The 22,572-nt window shown below is 38.8% G+C and overlaps 3 protein-coding genes across 4 annotated transcripts; 1 reads left to right on the top strand and 2 right to left on the bottom strand.

Annotated features, from left to right (window-relative positions):
* The first annotated feature begins 27 nt into the window (after positions 1–27).
* naa35 (N-alpha-acetyltransferase 35, NatC auxiliary subunit) lies at positions 28–8,184 on the top strand. The gene is made up of 23 exons (XM_058637281.1): positions 28–180; positions 930–1,055; positions 1,151–1,184; positions 1,853–1,967; positions 2,135–2,209; positions 2,350–2,517; positions 2,749–2,815; positions 2,910–2,953; positions 3,062–3,112; positions 3,462–3,545; positions 3,723–3,837; positions 4,097–4,275; positions 4,396–4,455; positions 4,825–4,931; positions 5,052–5,118; positions 5,688–5,786; positions 5,925–6,103; positions 6,228–6,364; positions 6,499–6,566; positions 6,653–6,793; positions 6,887–7,009; positions 7,434–7,514; positions 7,694–8,184. The coding sequence occupies exons 2-23, from the start codon at positions 935–937 to the stop codon at positions 7,751–7,753; spliced, it is 2,175 nt and encodes a 724-aa protein (XP_058493264.1). The 5' UTR covers positions 28–180; positions 930–934; the 3' UTR covers positions 7,754–8,184.
* Positions 8,185–9,460: 1,276 nt separating this feature from the next.
* Positions 9,461–11,066, bottom strand: LOC131463838 (kallikrein-8-like). Its single transcript, XM_058635890.1, has 5 exons — positions 11,030–11,066; positions 10,698–10,860; positions 9,838–10,127; positions 9,597–9,736; positions 9,461–9,502 (listed from the first exon to the last, which is right to left on the bottom strand). Exons 1-5 carry the CDS (start codon positions 11,064–11,066, stop codon positions 9,461–9,463), a joined length of 672 nt encoding a protein of 223 aa, XP_058491873.1.
* golm1 (golgi membrane protein 1) lies at positions 10,110–22,260 on the bottom strand. Of its 2 annotated transcripts, XM_058635894.1 has the most exons (12): positions 22,056–22,260; positions 20,814–20,955; positions 18,951–19,130; positions 18,702–18,756; positions 18,491–18,593; positions 18,139–18,262; positions 16,874–17,024; positions 16,492–16,731; positions 16,179–16,343; positions 15,966–16,064; positions 15,042–15,077; positions 10,110–10,127 (listed from the first exon to the last, which is right to left on the bottom strand). In XM_058635894.1, the coding sequence occupies exons 2-10, from the start codon at positions 20,940–20,942 to the stop codon at positions 15,967–15,969; spliced, it is 1,245 nt and encodes a 414-aa protein (XP_058491877.1). In that variant the 5' UTR covers positions 20,943–20,955; positions 22,056–22,260; the 3' UTR covers positions 10,110–10,127; positions 15,042–15,077; position 15,966. The 2 variants fall into 2 exon arrangements, with proteins under 2 accessions (XP_058491877.1, XP_058491879.1); XM_058635896.1 differs by lacking the exon at positions 10,110–10,127 and having other exon boundaries at positions 15,020–15,077.
* Positions 22,261–22,572: the final 312 nt, after the last annotated feature.

Below are 22,572 nucleotides of genomic sequence, written 5' to 3'. Positions count from 1 at the left end.
TACACTGGTCTGGCTTTAAACGTTAAACGGTTCACACCAGGGTTGAGCTCATCGCAAACATCAGACAATCCACACGGACTACATTTCCCATGATGCCACTAACTTCTGACGTCAAAGCTGTGCGCCAATCTTTACAATATACGAAGAAGCTGTGCAATAGCTGCAAAACAAAATAAGAAGGTATGTACATGTCTTTAATGAGAATATAACTTTCACGTCCGTGTTGTATGAAGCGGAATAAATGTAATAACCTTAAACCTGCGCCATTTAGGGTTTGTTCACAGGAGATATGAGAGTAACCCAAGCAACATTAGCTTGTTAGCACACGGTAATACAAGCTAATTCATCAACAACATCGAACATCTCTATACGTATATGTGTATATATATGTGTGTTTTATGGCATGTGCGTTGTCTGCGGTTATAAACAGTAGAACGAAGTAGAAGAAGAAAGGGTCATTTCAATCAGATATACTTTATTGACATAACAGGCATAATTGTGCTAGCAAACATACGATAAACAATAAACACAATTAATAACAGAGTAAGAAACAATAGTCAAATATTGCACCTCGCTGCACAGTTAAAGGAACACAGTGTATCAGTGTAAAATATGACAACAAATTGCATTGATGAGTTCAAAGTTTAATACTGAGAGACCCTTGAAAATTGTGACTACTTTAGCTATATCTTAAACTTAGACTACAGCTATTCAACTCAAACATTCAGCAGATAGTTTACTTGGTAACCAGTGGAATGCCTGATGGAGAAAGTGTTTAGACCTCGTAAATGTGTGCAAATCAGGTTTCCATTTCATCATTAGTAATTATGTTAACATATAATACTTGCTACTCTATGACAATGAGAGACTGTTTTTTTGTCAGTTTAGCTATACATAACTGAACATTTTGTTTTTCTTGTCGGTAATAGTGACCATGGTAATGAAATCAGCAGTTGAGGATGATGATGCTGGTTGGGGGCTTGGCATCCCAGATAAGATGAAGAACAATGCCAACTGGGTGGATATTACACATGAATTCAAGTGTGCATGCAAAGGTAACGGCAGACTGTGTGTGTGTGTGTGTGTGTGTGGGTGTGAAAGGGACTGACATGGTAACCCTTGATGCTCACCGTGTCCTTTGTTCATGCAGAACTGAACCTTGGGGAGTTGCTTCATGACAAACTGTGAGTAAGAAAATAGCTTTTTGCAGACTCACACTTTAGAGGGCTTAGTTGACTGATATTACTATCACAGCAATTAATATGATATTGTTTCTACTTGCCCCTAGACAAGCAGAGTCACTCTGCTTACCATATAAAAACATTGATTAGAGCTGTTCAATTGATTTTAGTTAAAAAGATATTTATTCAGCGCTATGCAGCACTTCTCAGTTGCACACTAGCAGAGCCACCAGGGCACTTTAACCCACACCAACTCTTAGCTAAAATAAACAAACATTTGCTGATGCTGTCATGATGCGGTCATCATGACAGCATCAGCAAATGTCACTTTTCCTTCTTTTATTTGTTTTTATAGTATATTTTTGTCATAGTTAATGATTAATATAAAATGTCAAATGTAGCGTAGATTTCCTTCAGTTTCTGAAGGAAATGCCAAAGACTGTTTGAGAAACAGCAGTCTGTATGGTGTTTCACAGACATTATAGACAATGTAATTGCAGAGAAGCACCCTGTCCTCCTCTAACATATGGTTATATGACGAAACACATACTGTTATCTGCAGCAGCTATCGCACCAATCCAGAAACATCAGGATGAGTTATTATTATCCTTCATACTGGTACCATGTGTACACAATAAAACATACACTAAATTGTCTACTAATTGTGACAGGTTTGGTTTGTTTGAGGCCATGTCAGCCATAGAGATGATGGATCCCAAGATGGATGCCGGAATGATTGGAAACCAGGTCAACAGAAAAGTGCTGAACTTTGAACAAGCTATTAAGGTACAGTTATGCTGCACAAAGCAAATCCTGTATTGGTCAGGTATGACTCTACAAGGCTCTTTTCTTCTGATGCACCACAATTTTAATGATTGCCACCTTGCCTCATCTTCTTGTATGTTTTATCATACAAGCATGTACTTCAATTATTCTTTTATCTTGTTTTTTAGGAAAGTGCCATCAAGGTTAAAGACCTTACTCTTCCTGAACTTATAGGGATCATAGACACGTGTTTCTGTTGTTTGGTGAGTTTCTTGAATTATCTTAAACAATAAAAATATGGGCTGTGTTAAGAGTAAAGAAGCTCTCCTCCACAGACACACAGACCCAAAACCTTGTGGGGAACTTGCTTTTGTGTTGTTTACCTAAACATGTGTATGTTTAGATCACATGGCTGGAGGGACACTCCCTGGCGCAGACTGTCTTCACCTGCCTTTACGTCCACAACCCTGACCTTATTGAGGAGCCGGCCCTCAAAGCCTTTGCCCTCGGCATCCTGAAAGTGTGTGACATTGCACGAGAGAAAGTCAATAAGGCTGCTGTGTTTGAGGAGGTAAGCATTGCTACAGTTTGTGACTGTATCTGTGTGATGCTGCACTGGAAGGCTTTAATATATGAGATTCAGCTTATGCTTTTGTGTTTCCTTTGGATCTGGTTCCTTTTTGTAATCACTGGTGTTACTGGCCATTGATATTGATGCAAACATTTAATTATAAATTGTTTCATTTGAAAGAGGCCTTTGAAAGCTCAGTCTGAGACCTCTGTTTCCCATATTTCTCTGTAGGAGGATTTCCAGGCCATGACTTATGGCTTCAAAATGGCCAATAATGTAACAGACCTGCGAGTGACAGGTACAAGTACTGTACTACTACTTAATGCATGCTGTGGATACAGAGGACCAAACATCGCTGATGTCATCTCTCTCTCATTTGTTCATCCTACCAGGAATGCTAAAAGATGTGGAGGATGAGTTGCAGAGGAGAGTGAAGGTATTGTTCTCGACCAGTTTAAGTCTATGTCTTAGAGTGAAGTCCTGCTGATGCACATTATATTGTGTGTAATGTTTTTTTTTTCTTGTTTATGACTTGCTCCCTCAGAGCACACGGAGTCGACAGGGTGAGCAGCGGAACCCAGATGTTGAGCTGGAAGTGAGTCATCATTCTTCCATGTCTGTGCAGCTTTTGTTAAATTCATGTTTTTCAGTCACATTTAGAGCATCTGAAAGCTGAACAGTACTTGTTTTTCCCCATGAAATCTTCAAGCAGTAAAATAAATGTTACACAATATCACACTTAAGTTACAAACTAAACCATGCATCAACCTTCTCAGTCTCCTTCTTCTAATTATAAACTGTTTTTAATCTCCTGTCTACCAGTGTGGGCTTGAGGTGACCTTTAGAGACTATTCTTGGGAATTTCCATCAGTTGTAATTATAGTATCAAAAATAAAGGAGGGAAAAAAATGTCTGTCTTTTGTTTTATGCTCTTTTCATTCCAGCATCAGCAGTTCTTGGCACTTTTTAACAGAATCAAATTCACACGCCTTCTACTGACTGCACTGATTGCCTTCACCAAAAAAGAGGTAATTCATTATACAAAAGCAAGACAATTAGTTGACAGAGAACATGTCTGACAAATGGCTTTAAAATGTGATGCATATCAGTGAGGAGAATGGCACTTAGGTATCTTGTGCAATTGCAGCAACTTGTCTATAATTTATTTCTTTGTACTTTTTGGTTTTTGTGTGAATCTTTAACAGACCAGCTCAGTGGGTGAGGCCCAAAAACTTGTGGTTCAGGCAGCTGACCTCTTATCCGCTATTCATTCCAGTATCCAGCATGGCATCCAGTCACAGAATGACACCACTAAAGGAGGTGAGACACACATACCTCTCTGTCTATGTAAGGACACAGGTACAAAGACAATTTACTATCTCCAGCACTACTAGGGGTAGGTTACATTATATGCGTTCTCGCCCTCCAGCCGTCCAGTCAAGATGCTGTCATGGCAACCTTGAATTGTAATAGTGTCAGCTAGATTAAATTAGCATTTTCCCACACAGAGCTAAAAACAAATATAATCAGGAAGTGGGGTATCTGTTAACCTTTGAGTTTCTTTCTGTGTATGCTGCAGACCATCCCATCATGATGGGCTTTGAGCCCCTGGTCAACCAGAGACTGCTGCCGCCTACCTTTCCTCGCTACGCCAAGATCATTAAGAGAGAAGACATGGTGGCCTACTTCAGCAAACTTATAGAGCGAATCAAGACCGTCTGTGACGTGATCAACACCACCAACCTACATGGCATACTGGTAAACACACAATAATAAACATAGAGAACCACACATTCAAAAGTATTCCTTAACCCTGAAGATATATTAGGAAAAAAAAAAAAAGAAATGCTGTTGTTTTATATTTGTGTTTTTTACCAGGATTTCTTCTGTGAGTTCAGTGAGCAGTCTCCCTGTGTCCTCTCCAGATCTCTGCTTCAAGTGAGTTAAAGGTTGTTCTTATCAGTGTCGGGCAAGTTACTCAGGAATTGTAATATGTTTCCTATTAGATATTACTCCTTTAAAAAGTAATATTATTACTTTTATTATTACTCAAACTGCAGGACTGCAAACATGGCAGCCTTTTAAAGCAAAAAGTCTGACACTACTAGTAACTAGGTTAAGTACTAATATTACAGCGATATATGTCCTGAGTAATGATTTACTGCCCAACACTGGTTCTCATACATGAGAACAGAGAAAATCACGACATACTGTTGTTCAGCTGCACATGCATTATAACTATTTAATGAAAAACACGGTAGAATCTAAATCCAATTAAACTAAACAGATGATTTTCTGCAAATCCAGACAACGTTCCTGATCGATAATAAGAAAGTGTTTGGCACCCACCTGATGCAGGATATGATTAAAGATGCTTTGAGATACTTTGTCAGTCCACCTGTCCTCTCCTACAAGTAAGTCTGTTGTTGTCAGTTTTTGTTTTTTAATCTATCTTGAGTGAGCATATAATGTATTAAGCTTGTTGTTTGTGTGCTTGTGTTTTTTCACTTCTCTCTCCCTCTCTCTCTCTCCAGGTGTTGTCTGTTTAACAACCATCAGGCTAAAGACTACATTGACTCCTTTGTAACGCACTGCTCCAGAGTATGTCACCTTTACTGTTCAAAGTTATTACATCTGTTGGTCCAGTTAAAGGTCCAGTGTGTAAGAAAGAATCAGTGAAATCTAATGATGACACTGCAGATTGCAAGAAACCAGGACTACAGGGAATTACAGAGGCCCTTGCACACCAAAAAGCATGCACACACTCTTTCACATCTCACTCCACTCTGTGCCATTTCCTTGTTCTTTGTTAATTTATTTGAACTGGGTTTATGTGGCTGGCGTACTAAGTAAGCCTCTCCTTCGAAATGCCAAACACACAGTCTGATTGCTCCATCTGTTCAGACTGCTGTACAAACATGGCAGTAAAAAAAAAGTTAAATTAATTTATTATAAACCTTTTCGAAATTCAAGTTTTATTTTAAAGCAGGTATACTCTTATGAGTAGAGAGTGCAGAGGGCTGTTTATCAATAGTTGGGTAAAAACAAAGGGATGACAGAACTGCCAGATTTGCTGTTGTAGGATAATGGGTGTAACCCCGAAAGTGTGGAATACTTGAACACAGAGCATGAATTTTTTATGTTTGTGTGTTTTTCAATTTCCCCTGTAGCCATTTTGCAGTCTGATCCAGATCCATGGACACAACCGAGCTCGACAAAGAGACAAACTGGGTCACATTCTTGAGGAGTTTGCCACCCTACAGGATGAGGTGACCTGCACCTGATTCCTCCATTTTCCTTATTTTCTGTCATACAAATTAAGCTTAAATTTTACAACTATATTCTTTCATTTCAAGGATTTGATCCACTTAAAACCAGCTACTTAAGTCATTCTCTGTGCTCTGCAGGCAGAGAAGGTGGACGCAGCGTTGCATAGCTTACTGATGAAACTTGAGCCTCAGCGACAGCATCTGGCCTGTCTCGGCACATGGATCCTCTATCATAACCTCAGGATCATGATCCAGTACCTGCTGAGTGGCTTTGAACTGGAACTGTACAGCATGCATGAGTACTATTACATCTACTGGTAGGAGTGCACACATTTTGTTTGTTGTTGGCTCGAACAAACTGGCACAAATGCTCAGTGACCCTCACACACAGGTGCAGTTGTGTTCATCTACATATAATTATGTGATTGTTTTTGCCCCCAGGTACCTGTCAGAGTTCCTTTACGCTTGGCTGATGTCCACCCTGAGCAGAGCCGACTCCTCTCAAATGGCAGAGGAGCGGATTCTGGAGGAGCAGCTTAAAGGACGCAGCAGCAAAAAGACTAAGAAGAAGAAGAAAGGTAGACTTTGTTTTAATAAACCTCATATCCAGCGGATTACGCTCTCTTAAGTCAAGTGTACGAGTCTATATCAACATGGTATCTCTCTCTATAGTTGTAGCAGATACTGATGATGTTTGTAAATTACTTTGCAGTTCGTCCTCTCAGCAAGGAGATTACCATGAGTCAAGCATACCAGAACATGTGTGCTGGCATGTACAAGGTAAGGTTTGAATAAAAATACTGACCTCTCTTCACTCTGTAGGCCCACTGAGACATTACCTGTCCTTTCTCTGCCTCTGCCTTTAGACCATGGTTGCACTGGACATGGACGGAAAGGTACGTAAGCCTCAGTTTGAGCTGGACAGCGAGCAGGTACGCTACGAGCATCGCTTCGCCCCCTTCAACAGTGTCGTCACCCCCCCACCTGTGCACTACATCCAGTTTAAGGTAATCTTTCCTTTCCTCCCTTTTTATCCAACCATTCCTCTTCATCCTCTCTCACACTCCACTTTTTTATGTTTCCTCTCTTGCTTGGTGCAGGAGATGTCCGATCTAAAGAAGTATAATCCTCCGCCAGGCTCGGCTGACCTCTACCTGGCAGCTAGCAAACACTTTCAGCAGGCCAAGCTTATCCTAGAAAATGTGTCCAGCCCAGATCCTGAGGTCAGTTCATGAAACGGCTATAAAATAAATGCTTGATTGTTTAACCCTTAAGAGTTAACCCTAGGGACATTTTCTGCCATTCCGTTCTTGATTGTTGGCAAAAAATATTTCAGGCTGAAGTAGTTTTAAAAGATTGACTCATATAAAGTGGAAAAGAATAGAACAGTTTTTGGGCAGGTGACATTTTCTGCCACTAGGAACAAATTGGTAAGTTTTTTTTAAAGGAACTCTTAAGGGTTGTGTTTTTGATGTCAAAGGCTCTTAATTTGCAAAGGAAACTCTTGAGCGCAATTTTAGTTGTTGTCATAACCTATTGTGACCTTATTAACCAAATATGAGTGTTTCTGATGTATGTATGTCAAAAATGAAATAGTTTGTTGTTTTGCATGTTAGTTTTGACCTTTTCACTGCTATTAATTAACAGGTGAACCGTATACTCAAGGTGGCCAAACCCAACATAGTGGTTATGAAGCTCCTAGCTGGAGGGCACAAAAAGGAGACTAAGGTAACAGAACTATTATGATTACTATTATCTGTTTTCTGGTTACAGTAATTCATAAGGATTTTTTTTATATTATATATGTATTTATATATAGATATCTGAAATGAATGTGTATATGGTGGTGTTGAATTAGCAGCCATTGTCATCAGTTTAACTCCATGTGGTGTTTCCTTTTTCCCTAGGTGCTCCCTGAATTTGACTTCTCAGCACATAAGTACTTCCCTGTGGTCAAGATAATCTAACTCTGCATCAGAGGATGACCATTTCTGTGCATCCAAAGTCAATCCAGTCATTGTCTGTGTGTGTGTGTTTGTGAGAGAGAAAGATACAGATACATCTAAATCTAACTGTAACTGCAAAACTGTGTAAAACATTCTTGAAATGCCACGAGAAACCCGACTACAAAAGTAACACCTGGACCTAAATGGGTGACCGTATCCGTATCTGTGTGTGTGTGTGTGTGTGTGTGTGTACGGACAGACACAAGTTGAGGCACTTCCGTGCAAAGTGCAAAGAACTGGCCATTGGAACATTTTTTAAGTTGCCTCCAGAGCAGTTTTGTTAAGCCTTGAAATATTACTGAACTGACATTGGGTGCATATTATTAAATGATTTTAAACGTTTCCTTTTCTGTGTTTTAATGTGCTTATTTGAATAAAAATGTTAAACATTAGACAGTAGGAGTGGCAGTTTTACATTATATGTGTGTTCAGAGATGGTCGTCTTCTGCGTACTAAACCTTGAAGGTTGACACGTGATTCCTATTTTAAGATACTGTTGCCTTTTTATCATTTCAAACATGTCTGGTCATTCCCCTATGACCCAAACATGTTTGGCTCAGAGAGCTGCTGCTCAATTGATATTTCCTCTCCTTGAGTTTTGTTCTCTGTTAACACTAGAGGTAGTTGTGTGTGAAAATCCCATTAGATCAGCACTTTGTGAAATATTTTGAGTAACTTGTCTGTCATGAACAACCAGGTCTTGATCTTGATGTCTATTGATGAGTTGCTGCCATGCAACAAGATATTTGAGAACCTAGTAAGAATGGACAATTTGCAGAAAAGGAGCATTGATGAAGTAAGCATATATTAAGCCTGTCCATCTAAATGACAAAGGGAGTGAGTGGCATTGTCTTCAAATGAACAAACAGTAGATTTCCGGTACAGTAGATAACAAAAGTAGTTTCATCTCTTGCAAATTTGGTGTTTGATATTGAAATGTACTTTAAGAAAGATAACAGGTAACACATGAACCGTGTCATTCATGGGGAAAATTTGGTGTGCTTCTGGGGTCCGTATCAATCCGCTCACCGCCCCAAACACTACACACATCCTGCAGACAATACTCGACCATCTGGAGAACAAGAACACCTACGACTGGATACATGGATTTCAGCTCAGTGTTCAACAGGATCATCCCCCATAAGCCAGCTGTGAAGCTCCTTCTCCTTGATCTAAACCCCACCACAAGGCTCTTGGTTCTGGACTTCCTGACTGAATTAGACCTCCAAAACCATCACGCTGAGCTTTGGATCTGTGGCTGTGTACTTGGTCGTCTACGGTTTGCACTGCATTGCTAACAAATGACTGGTATTCCAGACATGAGGGGAATACAATTATCAAGTGTGCGGATGATACCACAGTGGTGGGAACAAGGAGTCAAAGTACAGAGATGAAGACTGGTGCACCTGGTGCTAGATATATAGGATCATATAAGGCAAAATGAATCTATAAATAACAAAAACAGACAGACAAAAATTAACAAAACAATAACTTATGGAAAACTAATTAAAACACTAAAGAAGCTTATATATATATATATATACACACATATATATACACTTATATATATATATATATATATATATACTGTATGTGATTTAATGTATTTCCTGACTTGATAAACACAACCAAATGTATTATAATTTGAAAAACATAAATAAATATTGCTTACACATGTATTTTGTACTCCACAGCTGTGCCTCCATCGCCCTGGAAGAGACACGGATCAGACGTGTGATCGAGTCACATATTTTTATAACACAAGATTGTAGTTAAACAATGCATCAAATCGAAGTTTCCTTACATAGCAGGCCTCCACACCTGCCTTAAAGGCACACATGATGGTGTCAGGGTCACTGAAATACTTGTCAGCAGGTTTGTCGGCCTCACCACACGCAGCAAGATCCGTTTGGCCACACTTTAAACTATTGGGCTTCTTTGACTCTGAGGATTTAAAAGCAGAGAAAAGCATCGGAAAAGTGTATTTTTATATTATTTCATTATTTTATGTTTGTTTATACGCAAACAACAATGGTTTGACTCACTCATGACGTCCGCTGTCTTGGCTCCCCAGCCTCCAACCTCAACCTGCTGACCTTCCTCTGGTTTGGAACATTCAGAGGGAGGAAGACTGATGACGGGAAGCTTCGCAGACACATCTTCGTTCAGTTTGATGAGCATGATGTCATGTTTGTGGTCCTCCTCGTCTTTGTAAGTAAACTGTTGCTCTGGCTTAATAGTCTGCGTCAGTTTTTTGGACGATCCCTTAATTCGAGACCAGAATTTCTTTAGATTTGATATATTGTTGTTTACACCAATTGTCAGAGTCACAATCCTGGACAGAAAAAGGCAGAGGAAATGATTTTGTCAGGAGACGGATATAAGAAAAATTTGTATCATTTGTCTGATTTGACGTTATCATTTTCTTTATAATGAATTGTCAATAGCAACTTTATTTCAGGAATCCAATCTAATCCAATTTAACTTTAAAAACAAAGTGTTGTACATCAAAGATAAATGAAACAAATAAAATAGATATAATAGAAACACAAGACCTAATAGACCTAAAAACAAACAGAAACTTAAGCACATTTGTTTTCATATGGAGTGATGTGTAGTTCACAATAAAAACATATTTATGAGGCTAAATTAATCTATAAATAACAAAAACAGACAGAAATAAAACTGAATCAAAAATTAACTAAATAATAACATATGGAAAAATGTCATTAAAACACTAAAGACCCTTTTTGTATAGATTGTATACATAGCAACTTCATTTCAGGAATCCAATCCAATCCAAAACAAATAAAATATAGAAACATAAGACCTAATAGACCTAAAAACTAACAATAAAACAATAAAATACTGTAGAAAATATATATTAAAAACATTTCTTTCTTACTGTTCTCCACAGTGGGACGCAGTGATGACCCAACGGGTGTTGAGCAGAGAGCCGCCACATAACCTCTTCTGCGGGACAGACTCTATCTGGACGTGGTATTGCCTGTCGGTCTTACAGGATTTGCCCCCCACGAGCCTCTTCTCGATGGCTCCTGACGCAGCGCCTGATGAGAGGAGGAGGCAGAGCAGACACACTGAGAAATGACTGCACACACATTTCAAACCAAGGCTTCAACTCTCACTCTTCCTTATACTGAAGAGGTTTATTATTATTAATAATAATAATAATAATAAAATATATATATATATATATATAAAAAATATAACACTCACCAGCAAGAAACAGGATGAGGATGAGGGCAGGCTTCATGTCGTCACTTCAGGTGTCTCACTGTCTCATTCCTCATCTTTATATACCAAGTATCAGAGGGCGTTGCAGTACAGAAAAAGTGGTTATTACCAATTATAGTAATGCGATGTTAGGGTTGGATAAGTAGAGGATTTGCAAAGTATCAAGTATTGTACACATCACTGTTTTATCATTTAAACAGAAGGGCCGGGTTAGAGCACATAATATTATACTTCCTACTTCAAATGGGGTTTTCTCCCATTATTTCTTTAAACTGGATGGAGCTGGAATTTCTGTAAGTAATAAAAGAGTTTTTGTTTTTCAACGTTATGTTTATCTAATGACACAATCTCAAAGTCACTTCCTTCAAAAGAAAATAAAAGGTTTTAGGAGTAAACGATCTGCTCCGTATATTACACTTTTCCTTCTTGTGAAAGACATCACAGATAATTGTGTGTAAAAAACTTTTTTTTTTATTACAGAAATTACATTACTTAAATGCAGCAACTCAATCGGTTTAATTTGGTTTAAATGAATGTGGCACTGGGTCCTCAGCGCGGTGAGTCAGTTAAACATCAGTCAGTGGTTCAACACCATTCTCCATCAACACTTAATTTGTAATAATAAAATATTTTTTACACTTCCACCTTATGAAACTTGATACCAAGATAATTCACATAGAGCATATAATTGTAGAGATATACGCTGATACTGTATATACTGCAGATATACTATTTAGTTTGTCATTTTCGAGCAGGGACTCCAAAAAGACGGTCAGGGAAGAAGCAGTTAAAGGCTTTCAGACATTCAATTGAAGTCCAAATGCTACATTTATATTCTCTTTTCTTCACAGTAGGTGAAATTCATTTTCCAATTTCATCTTTTTAATTTTAGACCGGACGATACCGCCACTGCAACTCCACTGCAGTTGTTTTTGAATATGCCGAGACGTACCGTATCTGCTCCATTGTATTTGAAAACTACATAAAGATCACGCTCTGATATCAGTCCTGGTTTGACTGTACAAACCAGGACTGAGTAAGTTCCTCTATCTGTGCACGCGCATAACGAATATACCGTCTTAAACGCGTTCCATTCAAAACATGCAAACTCTTTCAACTGCAATTTCATCCCCCACAAAACGACTTTCTGTCGTCGTGCGGTCATGTGAATAAATGCACCATACAGCAAAAGAGTGAAGTCCACATATTAGTAATAAAAACAAATTTATTCTCTTTTATATGAATGATCAATATAGCCTATGATTATTTAAACTTTTCAGAAATGTGTTCAGCAGTACAGAATAAAGTTAAACATTAACAAATAAACAAAATAAATGTTAGTCCACTTCATAAAAATCATAAAACATTTCTCTCTAATTAAACAGATTCCCAGTTCAGAACTTATTTTGTCCCTTGAATTAGACAAATAATGCATTCTGGAAAAAACAAAAGCAGTAGTTGTCCAAACTTTGCAATTTCAGATAATAATTACAATAACATATATATATATATATATATATATATATATATACACACATATACATATACATATATATATATATATATGTATATATATATATATCACAACATTTCAGATGTCTCCAACATAGCATAAGGGAAATAAAAGCAGGCAGAACGATTGATGTTCTTTCAACAGGAGTGAGGAGAGGAGAAGTTCTCCTGGTTCTTATGTGTATGGTTACTCTGTAACACCATGAGCACGCTCGTATTTCATTAACAATAAAACTAAAATAAATTAATGAAGCTGATATGACTCGGGACAAAAGAGCAACTTTGAAATTTGATTGGCTTTTAGCATTTGATAGAAATCCTTTGTGAACTGAAATGTGACATGAAATGAAATAATCATCTTACGTTAGGTTCTCATAATATGCCGTTTGGTGTTTTCTTGGTGGCACACTTACTACGGATGATGCACAGTCAAGCTATTCATGTTGATCTGCTTCGAAATCCACAGTAAACTACCTTTAATGAGCTGTATCTTGTGTTCATCCATCTCTGTTAAAGCTAATGTGTGTCATGTTAATGTTTAACCATTACCTTCTTTACATTAAAGGGGAAACTCTGCTGCAGCACATGTCAAACCATCCTGCTCACATGACCTTGTAACAGCCATGTGTCCATTCACTTATCACCTACTTCTTGGAAATGACGGTTGATGATGATGAGCTAATGCATTTCAACAATGATGTGTGATGATACAAGTACTACAAGTACTACAAGTCAACTTCACCACATTGAAATGAAGCAGAATCCCTGAAAAATAATATTGTCCAGCAAATAAAAAAACAAACAAACACAAGGAGATAAAACATTCTGTTCCAGTTTACCGGTTTTCTTTTTTGTTATTTCTGATGCTTAATATAGTTGATGTTTACACTCTGCCACAGCATTTCCAATCTCGGGATGGTTTTAAAATGAGCAGACGAACACATTTTTAGCACGGCTACCTAATTTGACTGCAGTAGACAAAGCACAACTCACTGATCCTAAATAAAGGAGAAGTCCTTCAAGATATTACAGCAATTCTCAGAAATGTCTCTCTTTGTGTTCTTAATAAAGTCGTCCATCATATCAGCAGAGGAGAGACGGCGTCAAAAACATGTGGTGCAAGTCTAGAGCTGAAACAATCAATGAATCGATTACTAAATGAATCGACAACTATTTTGATAATCGCTTAAATCAGTTTAAAGCTTTTTTTCATGATTAAAACGAGACAAAAATGTTCTCAGATTCTGCGGCTTCTTAAATGTGAATATTTTCTGGTTTATTTGCTTCACATGGAGAATTCATTGAAACTGAAATCATTTTGGTTTGTGGACAAAACAGAACAACTTCATTTGATGTATCGGGGAACACTGATCTCCTTTTTCTGACATTTAATGGAAAACAATAATCAACCCTCAGCAACACTAAAACAAGAATATCCATACATTTGCTGCTTTAATAACCCTTTTGTAGACGTACAGGAGTAGCTTAAGGCATTGTTTAAGATGCTGTTGTGCCTCGAGAGAGAGAGAGAGAGAGGAGGCTCGTGCTGTGCGTACAGTCCCATCACTGAGCTTATTTACATTTCCTACACTATGTGACACCTCATAACCCTATAAGGGTCTTAACATTATCATCAAGTTACAGTCATTAAGGAGTGAACACAAACAACACATCTAATCCCCAATTACAAAGGTAGTGATTAGTAGAAAATGTAGAATTCCTTTTTTTTTGTTCACATAACTTTTATATAATTTATTCAATTGAACGTGAGCACGGTCACCACGACAGCGAGGGGGCTACCTGTATATATTGAAATGCACGTGAACTGTAAACATGTACGGTCGACTGATGCTGAATATTGCGATAAATGACGGACGACATGAACGCTCCCCACAGTGGACGCGACATATCTTGGTTGCCCCCTGGTGGTAGCCATGAATAAACCCTATTCAGACCTAGTAACGTCTGTCCTCAGCGATCCCACCGGATGCAGATTGCACAAAAAAATTGCAGATCGGAACACGCCCACAGTCCATCGTGAATGCGACCCAAGCACACAAGCCACATTTTGGGGACGGTGCGAGGACACACTGCATGAATGCAATTCATCCTCAGGATGCATGAGACACCACCTCCTCAGCACCAGCCATTGTTTCACAGTATTTTACTGTAATCAGCATCAATACATTCATTCCCCATCTCCGCCGCTTGCACAGACACAAACAGACAAACATTGACACTAACAATACAACATCATTTTGAGATTAGTGTTCATTTGAATAAAGGACGGGGGAATCACTGCGAATCACTGAGGACAGATGTTGCTACCGTGTTCTAACTGTGATACGTTAAGAAACAGGTGTGGACTAAATCAACATAAAGGATTAATATCACAACAAGTCTGTCGGCTGAAAATCATTGGTAACTGTTTTGTGTTTGCCGTGTTTGGGGGGGTGGGGGGCTGGGGGGGTGTTGCATTAACCTGTATCAAGTCCAACGTCCTTTTCCAACACCGGCCCTGCAATGAAAGTAAAATGTGTGAATGCAAATATACAGTAAGTATAGCCGCCACGGCAAGATCAATGCTCATGATTATCACGTTTATAACACAAACTATTCCTCCTAGACCCATATGAGTGGCGTAGCACTTTTTCAGAATTGTGCAAAAAACAAGCACACAGCAGCGAGGACAGGTGGCTAGGTAGGTAGGTTTTTTAAAAAAAAAAATATATATATATTTTTAGGTTGCTTTACATTGTAGGATTTAAATTAGAAAAGTGATTTGATCTTTTCTGTGCCACACAGGTGGTGTAGTGGAGTTTGCATGTTCTCCCCGTGTGTGCATGTGTTTTCTCCGGTTTCCTCCCACAGTCCAAAAACATGCAGATTTGGGGATTAGGCAACTTGGACAGTTTAATGAGTGAGTGAGTAAGTGTGAGTGTGGGAGTGGGAGTGGATGGCTGTTTGTCTTGGTGGCCCTGGGATGGACTGGCGACCTGTCCAGGGTGTACACCCATCTTTCGCCCTATGTCCGCTGGTATTGGCACCAGTGACCCTCCCGTGGAGGATAAAGCAGTAGAAGGTGGATAAGTGAGTATTTATTCTGTGTGTTAGAGATAATTGTCAAAAGCTGTAAATGAACACAACAAAGACCAACCTTGAAAATCTATGATATCACCAAAGCTGGTGTCACACCTTCATATAAACAGCACAACAGCATTGCTGCTGAAAAAAAACAACCTTCGAGGAATCACTGCATAAACAGTGTACAGCAGCTAAATGCATGTTCAATAGAAAGGTCCCACTGATCTCAACACGCATCTCCTCAAGTTCAGGATGAGATGAGGTTTAGTATCATCAGTGCATGAAAAGGTGAATCGCAGGTGAATGTCACGAGTGTGGTTACCTCAGTTTTGAGCAAGCTCCGCTTGTTTGTCTGCTTCAAACTCCCCCTCATTATCGTCATTGCCATTGTAGTCAGCCAGCTCCTCTTCCATTTCCTTGTCTATCACACAGTACAATTAATATAAAACAAACACTGATCCCCACAGTGCAGTTATTTTTTGTCAGTGCCCTGAAATTAGCACCAAAAATGGAGACCGATACAACAAACTCGTACCTATATTTTCAGCCGGTTTATTCTGCTGTTGTTGTTTCTCCAGATCTCCTCCCACTATTTGCTCATCTGCATCATACTCCTCTGGCTCCTCCAACTTCTGATCAACAGGAGTCTCATCAACATTCCCCTGGCCAATCAGCATGCCTTCCATCCCAGGGTCCGCCTCTGGACACAAGACACAAATTAAACTTTATTATCTCTTCCTATAGTTGGCCGTGCATCGTCAGCCTGACAGTGAAAGTGTTAACCTGAACCCTGTAACTACACAAGTGCTTCTGTATTCAATGTGCTTCGTTTTTTCTGAACTCATTACCTTCTGTCGGAGTGTCCTCTTCATGAACATCCATCACCTTCATCTCTTTGTCCTCAGTCAGATTATTCTTCTCAAGTTTACTTGGCTCTGTGTCAGCCACTTGCGTTTTGACTGCACCCTCTGGTGGTGGCAAACTGGCCTCCTTCACAACAACAACAGCAGCAGCAGCAGAGGGATCTGATTGTGACTCCATTTTAGCGACGTCATTCACAAGAGGCAGGTCCTCTGATACATCAGCAGCTGGGATATAAAAAGGCACAAACCAGATGAGTTATTATTTTGGATGTGCTTGAGGATATGTAGACACATAAACACACTGCATGTTCAGTTGGTTAAATTCTAGTATAGAGTATACTGAGCTATGAGCCACGTGAGCCTTTACCTCGGTCCACAATGATTTCATTTGTCAGCAGTTCCTTTCCTTTAGGTTGGGAGAGGCCTAGAGTGTGGTTCACAACCGTTGCCGTCTTCACGGTGTGAGCCACAGTCACCACTGCTCCCTGCTGGTGTGTTGCTGCAGTCGATGGGTTTTCCTGATGAGGAGAAAACATCATTATAAACACTGCATTCCTGTTTGTGGATAATTATCAGAAAGTAGTCCACACAATAACATCTATTTATTATATACATTATATACATCTGGTGGCACAAGAAATAAAAAGGCAATAGCCATTATATTCAGCTAATTGCCCTGATGTTTGAGAAACACTTGAAGAGTTTTAACCCTTTAACACCGAGCGCATCGCAGACGACACGTTGACGCAAGGGTACTTTGCACTTTCTGAATATTTCTGAAAGCTGAGAGGTTGCAAGTCAAGGCTAACATGGGGTTATAACTTCACTCGCACTGTTGCAGGAAGCCAGCGAATCAGTGTCTTTGTCACCAGAGAGGAAAGCACCTGTACATGTACACATTTTTTTTTTTTTACCTGTTTTACCTATTTAGCCTTTTGTCGACATTGAGACAAAAACTCAATTGTTCAAATTTCAAACAATGGAGCAGCATGAAGTGGTATAATCTGTTAATCTGCCAGATTCATACATACACATTACTCTATATATTGTTATATGTGATAGATACTTTGATTAAGATAACCCCCAGTCTGTGTGTACAGATCATGTGTTGTTCGTAATAAAAGCACTGTCGTCATCAAAGTGCAGTTTGTCATCAAAGCTTTGCTATCACACCTCTTTTGTTATGTTAACCATGTGTCTCAGTCCAACTACAAATCATCAGAACCCGTACGATTTGTCGGTTTACAAGCCAACTACCCAGTGTGTGAAATAAAACCTCATAAAGACACTCGAGTTGTTCCCGCCGTACTTGTTTCGGTAGCCCTTTCCGGAGGGGTTTATTGATCTGAAAGGATCAGTTTAGTAATAAACCGGCAAATCGTACGGGTTCATCAGAACCCGTGTAGTTAGACACATATGAAGGTTAACATATAACAAAAGAGCTTATATAGCAAAGCTTTCTCTAGTTACGGAGCACTTTGTGTTGGTGGAGCCAAATAATTGACCAAATAAAAAAAAAAAAACAATCTGATCATCTGTTGTAGCTTGTGACTGTGAATAAATAGAGTTTTCTGAACTGTTGCATAAAACAGTTGTATAAATAGAACAACAACAACAGCGAAGCCAACTCACGTGTGAGGAAGCAGCTGGGGGAAGCATGAGCTTCTCCATTTTTTTCTGAACTTCAAGTTTCGCAGCTGCCACTCTTTCATCACACAACTCCTTCTGGGACAGGACCTGAGAGTGACAGTGTGTCCTGCATATGTGTAGAAAGAAGAGAGAGAGACACACACACAAACATGTTAACCTATATAATAAAAGAAATATGCTTACTGATTACAGTTTATGTGCATGAGATTTACAGTATCCAAAGCTGAATTTAGTATTAAGAGGGCAACAAATGCCACAAATAAAAATAAAGCACTCCATTTTTATCTTTCGACCAACATCAACCAAGTAATTAGAGAAAATATATTTCTCTTACATGTCATACGTGAGTTTGTTGTTAAGAGTCTTGATATTGCCTTGACAACTTTGTAGCTCTTTCTGCTGATTCCCCAGATCCTCATTCAGCTGGTTCAACTGACCTTAAATACAGACATGCAGAGGACAGTGACAGTTGAACTATTGAGACCTCAATTATATTATTTTGCAATGGAGATTTGTAGAGCAATAGGTTAAATGTCAGCAGTTACCTTTGATTTCTTGTGTGGTTTTTGCACAGGAGGAAATGTTCCGCTGATGTTTGATCTAAAGGCAGAAACACAGCGAAATTTCCTTCATGGGTTGTCAATATATTGTAAACCATAATAGGGAGCATGTTAAGGAGGTATTTTAATTGGTCCCAATATTGTTTGCGCATTTTTTTGACAACAGTTTACATACAATTCATCTCTGTTGCATTATGTTCACACTTAAACTTGCAGATTGGGGTTCATGTGCACCTTTTCTTTGTTGCACGAGTCCTGTGCTGCTTCCAGCTGCGTCCTATAGAGGCTTTCCACATGGCTGATCTGCTCCCTCTGTCTCTGGATCTCCTCCTGGAACTCGATCTTCTTCAACTCTGCCGCTCCTCGTTCTGTTGCTCCCCGTCTAACCTGGCCCTCCAACTCATACAGCTTAGTCTACATCACACACAAAAAGACAAACGGTAAACGTTAGATTAGAAAATGATCGGATTTTCTTGTGGTTTTTTGTTTGTTTGTTTATAGGGAATTCATATTGAGGGGTCTGGTCTTCACTCATTAAGACCCCATTCGGACCTCGTATTAACATCCAACCTGAGTGATCTGATCACATCCAGATCATGTTAAGTACAGGTCTGCACACTCCCAACACATGCTGAATGCATCCTCAGGTCCAATCACAGAAAGCACATTTGGAGCAGATTTGAGGACACGTGTCCACATTTCTGACACACAAAAACCCACAACAGACCATCATTATGACTTCAGTGCGTATTTAAATAAAGGTGTGGGAAGCCGGACGTTATGTGGTCACAGGGGACACATCACATCCAGGATGCGCATTTTACTGCTGTGTAAATAGTCATACTGGGTATTATCCATGTGAGACTGGATCTTTGATCGATATAACATGCAAACATTCTGCATTAAAATATCTAAAAATGATGAGGTTAATGTTGCATATTTTTTTCAGTATATTACATGACATCAGCCAAAAATGCCAATACTCATTAAATCCAAATATATATAAATATATATATATATATATATACATATATACATACATATATATATACACACACACACACACACACACACACACACACACACACACACACACACACACACACACACACACACACACACACACACACACACACACACACACACACACACACACACACACACACACACACACACACACACACACACACACACAGTACTGTGCAGAAGTCTTATGCCACCATTAGATTTGTTGTTTAAGCAATGCTATAATGACAATAGAGGATAATTATTTCTATTTCACTTTACTTGAACACATCCAGAAAATATGTAAGCAATTTTTTGTTGTTTAAAAAAAACAAACACATCCTCTACAGGTGTCAAGTATTTAGCGTGATCTACCATTACACTTGAACAATAACACAGCTCTGTTAATACTAGAGTGGAACCTTAATTAATGTTACTGGTAAATCCTGTGTTTGTCCTACAATTTCATCAGAAATCAGAAATATCTGCTGTAAAAAACGTCTATTACACCAGGTTTATTCAAGACATGCTTGAGCATCACACACACACACACACGCACGCACACACGCACACAAAGCGACTTTTGACCAAGAGTGTGAAGCTCATGATCCCTTGCTGCCCTAACGTCATCAACCTTGGCCGTTTGTCATTGTTTTGATTGAGAGATCACTAGCAGCAGAAATGACATACTGTACATATAAACAGAAGATATATAACAATAATGTAAACACTGGAAAAACCCTAGGTATATACAGATATTTATGAACATGTATACAATCTTGTGGGAGTTTTTTTTATTATTATTATTATTATTATTATTATTTGCAATAGCTATTCTGTCAAAAAACTATTTTGAAAGTTGTTAAAGGCCAATGCCTGGAATATAAACAGCCTTTCCCAAGACAAAAAACACAAACAAAAAAACTCTCTAACTTCTGGAGAAGGACAATGTGTACGGGTGATGAGCCAAGTGAGTTAAAAATGTGATAATGTGTTCTATTAACGTAAAACTAAAAGCTACCTTCACCTATACTTAGTTCAGTAAGGTTTTGAAAACCACAGAATCACACACACACAGATATGTTAACTCACCTGTAGCTCCAGGTTGCGGGAGCTGGACACCCAGTAGTTAAATCCCAGAACCAGGATACAGGCGATAAGAGCACCAATCAGAAGAGGGGGTGATCTTACTCCACGACGCCCGTTCCCCAACCCACCCATGGCTGTCTAAAGACTGGAGACACACACACCACAGCTAAGGTCAGCTTAGCGTACATTCAATACTTACATATAATACATGCGTGTGTTATTTTTTAGTGAGCTGTGAATAGTATAAAGCTCACCTTTTCATAACAATATAAATCCTTTTATTTATATAGCATGTTTGATACATAAACTGCAGCTCAAAGTTCTTAACCATAAAACAATTTTAAAAGGTACACATAAGAGGATGAAGTTACAGTAAACGTGAATGTTGCAACAAGTAGTCTCAGATTGTTCATTTCATTTGCAGGACATACCATATGTGCTGAAACTAATAGTTTAGTTTCTGCATACTGTGTCCATTCAACTAAAGCCCTTTTCTCTGCTCTAGTTCCTGACAAACAAATATTCTAAGCGTGACCGTCCAAAATACAAATGACTGTTTACATTAGTGGGTTAGTGCAGGTTTCTCTACATGAAATCCAGGGTAGAATCATGATCATGAAGCAAATCAAACACCAGCACAAGTTACACTGTGTGACACCAAATTGCTTCATCATAATTATTAAAACAGCACGTATGGTCTGTCTCTCCTAACTGTATTTTGTGTCTGCACTATAATTCCATGTATGAACCAAATATCAGGTCGTCAAAAACGCTAATTTTGTCAAACTAATGAATGCAAGTGTTATAAGACTTAGCAGAATTCATCAAGTTTCATTATTTGTTAATGTTTAACTTGTAGGCAAACTCCCACCCTATATAAAGAAACACAGACACATGAAAGATAATGACTGAAAGAAGTAAGTAAATAAAGTAAATAATACAACACTGCTTAAAGTGTTTATTTATATAATGCAGGAATGACGATAAAAAAAAAACACTTAGGGTGGCCCTGGTTACTAAAGTGACCGTCTCCTTTAGCATTTAAAGGCTACTTCTTTGAGCAGCAGCACACGGGTCATGAAAGAGGTCGTTTGTTGTCTGCCAAGGATGGATTAACAAATAGGAAGATACATAAATAACTTAAGATGTGACAATCAAACCGACAGAGTGTGGCGACGAATATGTGGCAATTCTTAATGCTCGCGTCGTTAGGCTAGCTCGATAGCTTGTCCAGTAACCACTTACCCTGTACACCCAAGACACGAAGCAGGAAATAAAGACTGGGCTCAGGATGAGGAGAGACGCTTCAGACCGTTTCGATGAGCTCGCAGTTAGCCGCACATCACCGCTAGACAGTGTAATCCATTGTTTCCATACAGACAACACGGCAGATACCTACAGCCCGCAGTGCAGTGTGAGCAAGCAGCGGTTCTGATTTTTATTGCGATTTCCTTGCACTTACGGTAGTACGGGTGCTGGAAGAGGTCAAAAGTAACGCGGAATGCAAAACACGGGCATGATTTAATACATTTTGTACGGAAGATACCTCTTTTTACTGTATTAAATCTTGCATCTTATATGTCATATGAACATTAATATTGTGTATATTTTCAATGCATGTAAGTCACTGACTATAATCACAATAAGGCCAAATGTCACACAAATGATGAAATAACTTTCCCTGTCAATGGACTGGTAAAGGATAATTCTCTTATTATTATCTAATCTGTAGAAATGTCGTTTTGTATTGAGATTTAGATAC

This window comes from Solea solea, chromosome 8 (assembly GCF_958295425.1).
Source record: "Solea solea chromosome 8, fSolSol10.1, whole genome shotgun sequence".
In the NCBI taxonomy this organism is placed as follows: domain Eukaryota; kingdom Metazoa; phylum Chordata; class Actinopteri; order Pleuronectiformes; family Soleidae; genus Solea; species Solea solea.
The sequence above is the reverse complement of the archived record's forward strand: the minus strand, read 5'-3'. Positions and strand labels throughout refer to the sequence as shown.